Source organism: Emys orbicularis, chromosome 4 (assembly GCF_028017835.1).
Source record: "Emys orbicularis isolate rEmyOrb1 chromosome 4, rEmyOrb1.hap1, whole genome shotgun sequence".
Lineage (NCBI taxonomy): Eukaryota > Metazoa > Chordata > Testudines > Emydidae > Emys > Emys orbicularis.
This window is the reverse complement of record NC_088686.1, coordinates 14,639,140-14,651,789: the sequence shown is the minus strand read 5'-3', so window position 1 is coordinate 14,651,789 and position 12,650 is coordinate 14,639,140. Positions and strand designations below refer to the sequence as shown.

Sequence of the window (12,650 nt, the reverse complement as noted above, 5' to 3'; positions counted from 1 at the left end):
GTGCAATCAGAGTTAAATTACCTATTTTGGTCATGTTATAAAGATTATTTATAACTGCTCTTTTCGCAAGCCATCTGGCGAACTGTATTTCCAGTAAAACCAACTGCTGTGTAAGAAAACAATGTTGGCCCCTACTAAATTAAAAGTGTATTTTAAAGCAGGATTGAACACACTTTTTAAAGTCAGAAACCAGTTCAAAACCTTTTTCCAAGCCATTAAGGAAATATACTGAGTGTACAGTGGAGTTATTAATTGGCCTGCTAGTCAGACTATGCCTAACTAAGCAGATCATGAGCATTATTACCTTAAAAGTTATAAGACTCTGCTGGATATAAAGTCTCAGATTGTTGGGGGATTTCCCTTTCTGTCGGGATACATCCACTGGAGTAAAACAAGGAGCCTTTCTGCACATCTATGCTGATGTCTAAGGAAAATGAAACACCAGCTCCTTTCAAAGAATCCAATAAAAGGCTGCCACGAACCTTGGCCCCAGGGCAAGGCAGTTCCTCAGCACAGTCCCTAAAACCGTAAAACAAACTCCTAAATCACATAACACCAATATCTCTGCATTTTAGTGGATCTCCCATTGGGTCAAAGAAGAACTCTGCATTCTCAGGAAGGGAAGAAAGTAAGTCACATCTTCAAAAGGAACCAGAAATAAAATGCAAGAGAACTGGATTAAATGTAACTTTAATGTGAGAACCAAAGCAAAGCGAAGAAATTCAGAATCAAGGTTGACACAGCATCCTTAAAACACCCTACTGGCATAACAATATTTTTTAATATAGATTTCCATGCTTTTCTGGTTTTTCTCTGCCCATATTTTTATTTATAAATGTGCATGTGCACACGCACACACACACAATTTTAAGACTCTCTCATACAGTGCATGAATGTAACAGTATGTTGAGCTGTAAATCCAGATTAGACCACACATGCAGCGCCTAGGTTGCCCTGTGCCCCTAAATCACCATTGAATTTTTGGGTGCACAAAGAATGGTGGAGTAGAGGAAATCTAGAAGCAATCCCAGAAAGTAGGTCACTTTCCAAAAGTTTTTAAAAATAGCTGACCACTATAGATTTCCAAGAACATACTATACCTAACTTAATAATAAAATAAGACCTCTTTTCTCACTAACAGTTGTCAAAATGCCTCCTATTGTTTGCTAATATTTTCAGTGCACCAAGCAGATATTCTAATCCTTTACAGTAATTTCTTACAGAAGTAGGGATGGGGAGCAGTCAGTTGCTAATTTAATGGATGGGCTGGGTAGACTCACTGGGATAGCCTTTCTGAAATCCCAGCACCTCTAATGGTCACAATGAAGTACAATACAGAACACAGACTCTTTAAAACAGGCTTGGAGGGGAAGAAATGGGATGAATTACAGAGAGAAGCAGCCAAAAACATAACAAAAACACCTTCTTACTCAGTCCAATCTCCTGCATTTTGCACGATTACTCCCTGCATCATTCCTGTTAGTGTCTTACCAGATCTGTTCTCAAATGTTTGTAGGATGAAAAATTAAAAAATAAATATGAAATGTACAAAACTGATATTTTGTATCAACAGCATAAGTAGTACAAGTCCACATCTGAAGCCACAAGAACTGAATTTAAAGCTCAAAATCTGTAGTTCTGTTTTGATACCCACCAGTTCATCCAGAAGTGCCTGTTTATTCTTCCTTTTTATAATCTGTTGCATTTGTTCCTCTTTCTGTAGGAACAGTCGCCTTTGTTCATTTTCCTGTCGTTCCACCGCTAAAGCTTCCTCCAGCTCCTCTTGCTCCCGAGTCTAAAACAGGAATATTCAAAATTTATTATTGGAAAGGATTCTACATTTGGCAGATAAAGTGCTGCCACGGCACCCTTCCCCCAAGTAAAGGGTGTTATCCTACAGGGGCGGCTCTAGCTTTTTTGCCGCCCCAAGCACGGCAGGCAGGCTGCCTTCGGCGGCATGCCAAAGGCAGGTCCGCCGGTCCCGCGGCTTCAGCGTACCCACCACCGAATTGCTGCCGAATCCGCAGGACCGGCGGGCCTCCCACAGGCAAGCCGCCGAAGGCAGCCTGCCTGCTGCCCTCGCAGGGACCGGCAGGGTGCCCCCCCCCCCGGCTTGCTGCCCCAGGCACGCGCTTGGAGTGCTGGTGCCTGGAGCCACCGCTGTTATCCGAATGTCTTTGGCAGGGATCTAGAGACAGGCAATGAAAATGATTAGAGACATAGGTAAAGGCAAAAACTCCCTATGAAAAGCCTGCAACTCTCTAGTTTACAAAGGAAACAAAATAAGAGGGTACAGGATAGGGAAAGTGAATTTGGTGCTCCTATTCACCCTCTCTGACAAAATAAGAGCAAGGGGAGATTCAACTAAACTGAAAGGCAACAAATTTAAACTGATCACTTATTTAAAAAAAAAAAAATACAGTGGATAATTAACCAGTAGAATGTATTGCCACAAGAGATCATTGAGGCCAAGAGTTTATTAGGAGTCATATCCATAATGAGAATAACCACAGTTACATCAGACAGGGATATAAACACGTATGCTTCAGAAATAAGCCAATCACAAACTGATGGGGCTTAGGAAGAATGACCCCCCACGGGCAGGTTATGCCATAGTAATCCCTTATATTGTTTCATGCATCTTCCTAGAACATAAGAATGGCCATACTGAGTCAGACCAATGGTCCATCTAGCCCAGTATCCTGTCTTCCAACAGTGGCCGGTGCCAGATGATTCAGAGGGAGTAACAGAACAGGGCAATTTATCAAATGATTCATCCCATCGTCCAGTCCCAGCTTCTAGCAGTGAGAGGTTTGGGGACACCTAGATCATGGAGTTACATCTCTAACCATCTTGGCTAATAGCCATTCATGGACCTATCCTTATCTTATCTTCTTATCTTAGAAGATATCTAATTCTTTTCTGAACCCAGTTATGTTTTTGAGCTTCACAACATCCCCTGGCAATGAGTTCCACAGGTTGACTGCGCATTGTGTGAAGTTCTTCCTTTTGTTTGTTTTAAAACTGCTGCCTACTAATTTCATTGGGTGACTCCTGGTTCATGTGTTATGTGAAGGGGGAAATAAAACTTCCTTATTCACTTTCTCCACACCATTCATGATTTTATAGATCTCTATCATATGTCCTCTCATTTGTCTCTTTTCTAAGATGAACTGTCCCAGTCTTTTTAATCTCTCCCCATATGGAAGCTTTTCCATACCTCCAATCATTTTTGCTGCCCTTCTCTGTACTTTTTTAAAATTTGAATACATCTTTTTTGAGATGGGGCGACCAGAACTGCATGCGGTATTCAACATGTGGGCATACATGGATTTATACAGTGGCATTAGAATGCCAGGGGTTCTGACAGAGGTGCTGAAACAATTTTTATAGTGGGGGTGCTGAGAGCCATTGAACCAAACTGTAAATCCTGTATATAATGGAATCCACTTCAAGCCAGGAGATGTGGTAGCACCCCTAGCACTTATGCCTTCTGTCTTCTTAGCTATCCCTTTCTGAACGTTCCCTAACATTGCTAGATGTTTGCCCACCGCTGCACATTGAGCAGCTGTTGTCAGACAACTATCCACAATGACTCCAAGATCTCTTTCTTGAGTTGTAATAGCTAATTTAAACCCCTTTGCTTTGTATGTATAGTTGGGGTTATGTTTTCCAACGTACACTACTTTGCATTTATTTACATTGAATTTCATCTGCCATTTTCTTGCCCAGTCACTCAGTTTTATGAATTCCCTTTTAAGTCTTTTCAGTCAGCTTTGGACTTAACTATCTTGAGTAATTTTGTATCATTTGCAAACTTTGCCACCTCACTGTTTACCCCTTTTTCCAAATCATTTATGAATATGTTGACCAGCACTGGTCCCAGTACAGATCCTCAGGGGACCCCGCTATTTACCTGTCTCCTCTGATGCATCTGATATTGGACAGTCAGACAGGATATCAGACTACATGGACCTCTTGTCTGATCTGATATGGCAATTGCTATGTTCCTACAAGTTATACATAACCTGAATGATCTTTGATTTCAGAAAAGGAAATACAATGCATCGCCTTTGCCCTCTCTGCTTTATACACATACATGGATATATGGATGATCTCTCTATTTGTTAAAACAACGAGGAGTCCTTGTGGCACTTTAGAGGCTAACAAATTTATTTGGGCATAAGCTTTCGTGGACTAAAACCCACTTCAACTCTCTATTTGTTGGTACTACTCCAGTCCAACACCTTCCTTCACAAACAAGGGAAACTCTTTGGTTCTCAGAAGGAATGGTTCAAATTTATTATTTTCAGACTCCAAACTCCTAACATGAGTGTTGAGTGCAAAAAGAATGCAGGATCAGGCCTTATTGTGTCATTTCTGTTACTATAGTTGCCTGAATTGAAATATTTTCTTCTCAAAATGATGTATATTTTTAATGCTGGAAGAAACACTTAAAACACTGACAAAGAGTCCCGTGGCACCTTATAGATTAACAGAAGTATTGGAGCATAAGCTTTCATGGGTGAATACCCACATGCGTCTGACGAAGTGGGTATTCACCCACGAAAGCTTATGCTCCAATACTTCTGTTAGTCTATAAGGTGCCACAGGACTCTGTCGCTTTATAGATCCAGACTAACACGGCTACCCCTCTGATACTTAAAACATTAGAGACAAACTTCTTTTTTTTTTTTAAATAAATAAAAAAAAAATCCTTGCCAGGCTACTTTTAAAGGAGAGCAGAACTTTGTCTGAATCATATTTTAATAAAAAACCTACAGGAAAGTATGCATAGCCTGCATACAGAACACGTATTTTATAACCCTCTAAGAAGCAGTATCATCATTAGCACTTAAAAAGGCTTTTGTCTTGTTAAAGTATAAAAGTTTGTTTCACTATCACTCGTTTTAAATTTTGCATAAGCCAGGCCTTTGTTTTCCCATTCTCCAACTCTCTCTTGGGAGCTTCATAATGTCTGTGTCTGGATTTTTTTTTCTTCCTTTGGATGAGAAAGAAATTATTGTTCTGGAGTAGGAATGAACCCAGTCTCTTCTGGATATTGTCCAAATACACTGCCAGCATACATATGTTTGGAAGAGCCTGCATTTACTACCTAGCTATGTCAGTCCCTCTCTCTAAACCCTCGTCAAAACAACAAGCACACAAAATTCAGCTGTCAACATGATCTCCTGAAGCAAGCAAATCTTTGATAGAGAATACTTGTATATCACATTTTTCTTACTATGGAGTGTGGCAGTATGCGTGTCGGAGTTTCTTCTTTTTTCTTTTCTCCTTTAAGACAGCATTTTACAACTATTCCTCTTTAAAATACTTAATTCCTCAACTACTGAATAAGAATTTTTTTTAAAAACAGCAAACTAACCAGTTTTATCTTGTTTTTCTGAATGACTTCTTTGTTATCCTTCTGGTACATATCCATTTTCTTTTTGGTGTTCTCCAAATCCACATTGTTCGTCAAGTTAAACACTGTATTGATATTTAAAAAAAGATGCATGAAATCATAGTATTAACCTGGTGTACACACACACACACACACACACACACACCCAATAAGTATTACCTTTATTTAATGCTCCTTGTCCCTACCACATTAGCAGCATATACCTAACTGAATATGTCATAAAGTCACTTGGACACACGAAGGCCAGATCCTGATCTTTGTTACATCACTGTCAACTCCATAGCAACTTAAATTTACTTGGAGTTCTTGCAAATTTATACCTGCATAACTGAAATTAGAACCTGAACTTTTGCTTCCTTCATGGGATACTGGTAGCGTAATCCCTTGAACAGCATCAATAGCCAAGATACACAAAAACTGGCCTTTATAACAAGAAGTAGTTTATGGCTAAGAAGAACCTAAACCAGAGGTCCCCAAATTGTGGGGCAACCGCCACCCCAGGAACACTGAGGAGCATTCAAGGTGTGATGGCAGGCTGGGCCAGCCCCAACTGGGGGCTGGGAGGGAGTGCCACCCAGCCCCTCCCCACCCCCAACCACAGCCCTGGCTCCGAGACCTGTGCATAACTCCATCCCCAGCCTTGGCGCGGCTCTGGACCTGGCCAGGGGCCCGGGCTGCCAGCCCCCACCGCAGACTGACTGTGGCTCTGCTCCTGCTCTCCACCTCGGCCCCTGGCCATGGCTCCATCCCTGCCCCCCAACCCAGCCTCAGCCCCCTTACCCTTGTTCACATCCCGCCCCCTCCCCCCCCTTCCCCAGCTGCAGCCCCGTTCCTGGCCCTGGCTCCAGAGGGGCAGGGGATTGCAGACAGGAGGAATGGGGAGCAAGTTTGGGGGCCACTGAACTAGACTAAGTAGAATACACACACACACACACACACACACACACACACCCCTACCCCTCATTACAAACGAGGCCGTTCCATTTCCTACGGGTCATCTTGGCACAAGGACTTTGACAGGACTTTATTGCTTTACTATACGGTGGAAATCTAGATTTCTATATTCTTTAAGAGTTCCGAAGCGCAAGGACGCACAGTTACATTTGCCCTTGCTGAAAATCTCCACATTTATGCAGAGATCCATAAAAAGAAAACAAGTTAACCTATTACTCAATGCTATGTGTTGTGTTAAACCTTCTTTGTACACAACAAATATTAGGAGGATTTTCCTCATTTAAATTATGCAACAAGATGAAGGATATGCGGCCAGCCCCCTTTGTTTCGCTGAACATTCCCAATCATGTATATCTGAACTAAAGATGCCTCCAGGAATACAGCAGCTTCTGTAGCAGGCAGATTGAAAGAACTAGGTGTGCAGGGGATTAGTAATTAGATACAGAGCCTTCACCACTAGGTCACTGGTTCAAATTGGGGTCAAGTCAATTCTGACTCAAAGTCATTATCACATGAAGATCATTTGGTGGCCTCAATCCAGTTCAGAGTGGACACCAGAGAGATCACCATACCCCTAAAACTAGCATAGATGGCAACCCACTCAGCGCGAATCAACCTGGACACTGTACAGTCCAGTCACACTCTTCATGTGGCCCCTCCAGAACACGGATCAGGTACATTGACATGAAAGAGCAGGGAAGCTCGCACGGTCACTGATAAACCCCTCACAAACTAGAAAGGACACAGTCCCGGCCACAAAGAGCACACACAATCTGAATCGTGAGGAGAGGAAGGATGTTCCAGTGGCTAAAGTGCTAGCCTGGGAGTCAGGAGTTATGGGTTCAATACCTGCTCTGCCACAGACTTCTTGTGTGACCTTGGACAAGTCATTTTGTCTTTGTGCCTCAGTTTTTCCCCATCTGTAAAATGGGGATAATAGCACTGTTCTACCTTGTGGTGCTGTTGGGAGGAAAAAATATATTCAAGATGGTGAGATGCTCAGATACCCCAGTAGTGGTGCCTTATATTATATAAGTGGTGTGCCGAGTCTTCACTTATTCACTCTAATTTAAGGTTTCGCGTGCCGGTAATACATTTTAATGTTTTTAGAAGGTCTCTTTCTATAAGTCTAATATATAACTAAACTATTGTTGTATGTAAAGTAAATAAGGTTTTTAAAATGTTTAAGAGGCTTCATTTAAAATTAAATTAAAATGCAGAGCCCCCGGACCGGTGGCCAGGACCCGGACAGTGTGAGTGCCACTGAAAATCAGCTCGCGTGCCGCCTTCGGCACGCGTGCCATAGATTGCCTACCCCCTGATCCAGATCATTAATGAAGATGTTGAACAAAACTGGCCCCAGGACAACTCCTGGGGCACTTCGCTTGATACCAGCTGCCAACTAGACATTGAGCCGTTGATCACTTCCCGTTGAGCCCGACGTTCCAACCAGCTTTCTATTCACCTTATAGTCCATTCATCCCATCCATACTACTTTACCTTGCTGGCAAGAATACTGTGGGAGACAGCATCAAAAGCTTTGCTAAAGTTAAGGTATATCACGTCCACTGCTTTCCCCATATCCACAGAGCCAGTTATCTCATCATAGAAGGCAATCAGGTTGGTCAGGCATGACTTCATAGAACCACAGAATATCAGGGTTGGAAGGGACCTCAGGAGGTCATCTAGTCCAACGCCCTGCTCAAAGCAGGACCAATCCCCAACTAAATCATCCCAGCCAGGGCTTTGTGACTTGCCCTTGGTGAATCCATGTTGACTATTCCTGATCACCTTCCTCTCCAAGTGCTTCAAAATGAATTCCTTGAGGACCTGCTCCATGATTTTTCCAGGGACTAAGGTGAGGCTGACCCGTCTGTAGCTCCCCGGATTCTCCTTCTTCCCTTTTTTAAAGATGGGCACTATATTAGCCTTTTTCCAATCGTCCGGGACCTCCCCTGTTCACCACGAGTTTTCAAAGATAAAGGCCAATGGCTCTGCAATCACATCTCCCTCAGCACCCTCGGATGCACTGCATCCAGCCCCATGGACTTGTGTATGTCCAGCTTTTCTAAGTAGTCCTTAACCTGTTCTTTCACCACTGAGGGCTGCTCACTTCCTCCCCATACTGTGCTGTCCAGTGCAGCAGTCTGGGAGCTGACCTTGTCTGTGAAGACAAGGCAAAAAAAGCATTGAGTACTTCAGCTTTTTTCACATCATCTGTCACTAGGTTGCCTCCCACATTCAGTAAGGGTCCCACACTTTCCCTGACCACCTTCTTGTTACCCTTCACATCCTTTGCTAGCTGCAACTCCAATTGTGCTTTGGCCTTCCTGATTACACCCCTGCATGCTCAAGCAATATTTTTATACTCCTCCCTAGTCACCTGTCCAAGTTTCCACTTCTTGTAAGCTTCCTTTTTGTGTTTAAGCTCACCAAAGTTGTCTCTGTTAAGCCAAGATGGTCGCCTGCCATATTTGCTGTTCTTTCTGCACATCGGGATGGTTTGTTCCTGCGCCCTCAATTCGGCTTGTTTAAAATACAGCCAGCTCTCCTGGACTCCTTTCCCCCTCATATTAGCCTCCCAGGAGATCTTGCCCATTAGTTCCCTGAAGGAGTCAAAGTCTGCTTTTCTGAAGTCCAGGGTCCGTATTCTGCTGCTCTCCTTTTTTCCTTCTGTCAGGATCCTGAGCTCGACCATCTCATGGTCACTGCTGCCCTCTATGCATGGAAGTGCTCAGTAATTCAACAGGACACAAGTGTAGCTGATAGACTATTTCTAATTTTTTAATCTAATAGGCAGGAACACATCTCGCTGGTTCCATTAGCTTATGTTTGTCCATTTAATTTACATCCTTTCTTCACTCACACTTTGCATAGGTACAATGGCAGAAGTGAGCCTCTGGGAGAGTTCTGAAGTAGGCAAGGGAGCGGTCTCAACCCACAGATCAGGCGAGGGCATTCCATGCATAAAAGGGCAGCAAAGAAGTGGTGGGAGTGGCAGAAGGGAACAAAAGAACAAAGCAGGTATCATTGGCAGAACAAAAAAGGAGACACACAATGACAGAGATATAGGTTGCTGCTGAGTAGCTTTTGGTCTGGAATGAAGTGACAAGGAGCTGGAACTGATGACAGTGGCACAAGAATGGTGGTGGGGGCATGACGCCACTCATATTTCAAACAAAAGTAACTTTGGAAAAATACAGCACACTCTTGTAACCAGTGAGTTAGCATTCATTTTCAGGAAGCATGGCTAATTCCATTGGTCTGGGTTTAAAAAAAAAAAAAAAAAAAAAAAATCATTAGTATAGCATCAATAAAGCATGACAAACTTTTGTAGCTGCCTAAAACATTTAGGGATAGCTAACGTAATATATCTAGTTTTCACCCTGACACATCAACAGGAATCATGGGCCTAGGTTCCCACCCAGAGAGCTCAATATTTATCCCTGGGTGATGGAAATTTGTAATCCCTTCAACTGGAGCAATTGGGCTGAATGTGATGAATATAAAGTGGTGTGGTAGATTATAGACGAAACAAATGAACAAATGCTTTGTATCCCTTTCTTACAAGGAAATAATGATCAAAAGGATTTTCAATTTATTTTAACCTCACTTTCAGAATTGATGAATCCCACAACCCCAGACTGACTTCAGAGTTATTTCGGAGGCAGGATGGTCTTGTGGCTTAGGCCCTTAATTGGTACTCAGAAATCTGAGTTTAATTCCCAGCTCTGCCACACACTCCCTATGTGACATTGGGTAAATCATTTAATGCCTCTATGTGTCTCTTTCCTCAGCTGTAAAAATGGGAAAAATAATACTTCTTTTCTCCCACACTTCATCTACTTGCTCTATTTAGATTTTAAGTTTTTAGGGCAGAGACTATCCCTTATTATGAGCACCTATAGCACCTAGCACAATGGACCCTTGACCTCAGCTGGGGCCACTAGATGTTGTTGTAATACAAGTAAATAATAGTGAATGCTCTCTACCTTTGAAAGCTGGGCCCTTGTGTTTTGAGGGAGGTTGCTCAACATGGATTTTCATTTTTTACGCTGCTCTCTCCCAAGAGAGACAGCATTTTTCAACATTATATTGCTCTGAAATCTTAGACTTGGAAAAAAAAAAAAAAAGTGCAGGGAATAACTGTACTATTTTAGCAACGCAACATTTATTGTAGCAACGTTTCCTCAAGAAAACTGGTTATTTTAATCTTGTTTTGACCTCCAGCTTTCCAACCTGTAGTTTCCAACTGACAAGCTGTTAGACATTTGGGCACAGTGGCTGAAAAGAATTGTCATGTGAAAATGCTGGCGTACAACCACATTTCTGATCAGAGCCCTGCAATGAAAGTAGCTGCATGTGAGCGTCGGCACTTCCTACAATTTAAATCCAACACAACAGCTCTCTAAACCTATGATTACACAAGAAAGAAAAAGCACATGACAGAGATACACTGCCCTAGCAGGATACCCAGGTACACTTCAGGTGCATGTGGAGGTAGAAGATGAGAAGCCAAATGCCTTTGGTTACCTGAGCAGCAGGGGTATTCCTCTATTACCTCACTGCTGGATGATTTTCTAAACTCGGTTTTACAAACGTGGTTGTTTGGAGAGTTTTTTTCAAACTGAACCATAATAGGCTGAACAGGTCCTGACGCATGCTGACAAACTTCATATCTGCATGGTTCAAAAACATTCACCGTGGGACCACGAGGGTGGGGAAGGCAGAATAAATCTCACACACACACACACACTTTATTTTCTGAAGCCATTCCAAATCCAAAATCGGCCCTTAGAGCCCCTGTAACTAAGTAGGCTAGACACCAATCACTCCTCTCTCCTTCTGCCCCCATTGAACAGAACATCAGATTCTGTCTTCTGCTTCCTCACCCAGACCCAAAACAAGGTGTCAGAATAGCTACCTCACAAGCTATCTTCCCCCCAGCTGTAAGCAGCAGCTCCCTGCATAGGACCTCTCTGGGCTCTATGCAAGTTCTTCTGCACCTTCCTCATACCATAGGAGCGTAAAAACAACCATACTGGGTCAGACCAATGATCCATTTAGCCCAGTATCCTGTCTTCCAACAGTGGCCAATGCCAGGTGCTTCAGAGGGAATTAACAGAACAGGCAATTGAATGATCCATCCTGTCGTCCACTCCCAGCTTCTGGAAAACAGATACTAGAACACTCAGAGCATGAGGTTGCATCCCTGACCATCCTGGCTAATAGCCATTGATGGACCTATCCTCCATGAACTTATCTTTTTTGAGCCTTATAGACTGTGCGTTGTGTGAAGAAATACTTCCTCTTTTGTTTCTTTTAAACCTGCTGCCTATTAAATTTCATTGGGTGACCCCTCGGTCTTGTGTTATGAGAAGGAGTAAATAACACTTCCTTATTTACTTTCTCCACACCAGTCAAGATTTTATAGACCTCTATCATATCCCCACTTAGTCGTCTCTTCTCCAAGCTGAAAAGTCCCAGTCTTTTTAATCTCTCCTCATATGGAAGGTGTTCCATATTCCTAATAATTTTTGTTGCCCTCTCTGTACGTTTTCCAATTCTAATAGATTGTTTTGAGATGGGGCAACCAGATCTGCAAGCAGTATTCAAGATGTGGGTGTACCATGGATTTATATAGTGGCATTATGATGATATATTCTGTCTGATTATCTATCCCTTTCCTAATGGTTCCTAACCTTCTGTTAGCTTTTTTCACTGCTGCTGCACATTAAGCAGATGTTTTCAAAGAACTATCCACAATGACTCCAAGATCTTTTTCTTGAGTGGTAACAGCTAATTTAGACCCCATCATTTTGTATGTACAGTTGGGGTTATGTTTTCCAATGTGCCTTACTTTGCATTTATCAACACTGAATTTCATCAGCCATTTTGTTGCCGAGTCACCATCAGCAGTGTGTGAATCACTGGCTTGGGAAGGCTAGCCCCCAGCCCTGACTTTCTGCCTAAGGCCTGGCCCCTTCAGCACATCCACCCCCCACTGCAGCCGCTGGCCCCTGCCCCAGGCTAGTGCCGGGAGGGAGGGAGGGCGGGCGGCGTGGTCCCAGTCCCCGGAGCGCCGGGAGGGAGGGTGGCGTGACCCCAGTGCCAGCCCAAGCTGGGGCCACAGCACATGGGAAGAGCCGATTTGCAGAGCGAGAAGCAGGAAGGGAACTGGAGGCGGAGCATGGGCAGGGCCACTCCTGGCTGTTTGGGGAGGCACAGCCTCCCCCAGCCTATGATACCCACCGCCCATGCCAGTCACCCA

General features: G+C 43.3%; 1 protein-coding gene across 1 annotated transcript in view; it reads right to left on the bottom strand.

The window, feature by feature from the left end:
- The window catches only part of MNAT1 (MNAT1 component of CDK activating kinase), a 188,241-nt gene that overhangs the window by 120,124 nt on the left and 55,467 nt on the right, over window positions 1-12,650 (bottom strand). Inside the window, exons 4-5 of the mRNA XM_065402612.1 lie at window positions 5,387-5,490; window positions 1,655-1,795 (exon numbers count right to left, since the gene is read on the bottom strand). Of these exons, the coding sequence (XP_065258684.1) occupies window positions 1,655-1,795; window positions 5,387-5,490 (245 nt within the window). The remainder of the gene's footprint in view (window positions 1-1,654; window positions 1,796-5,386; window positions 5,491-12,650) is intronic.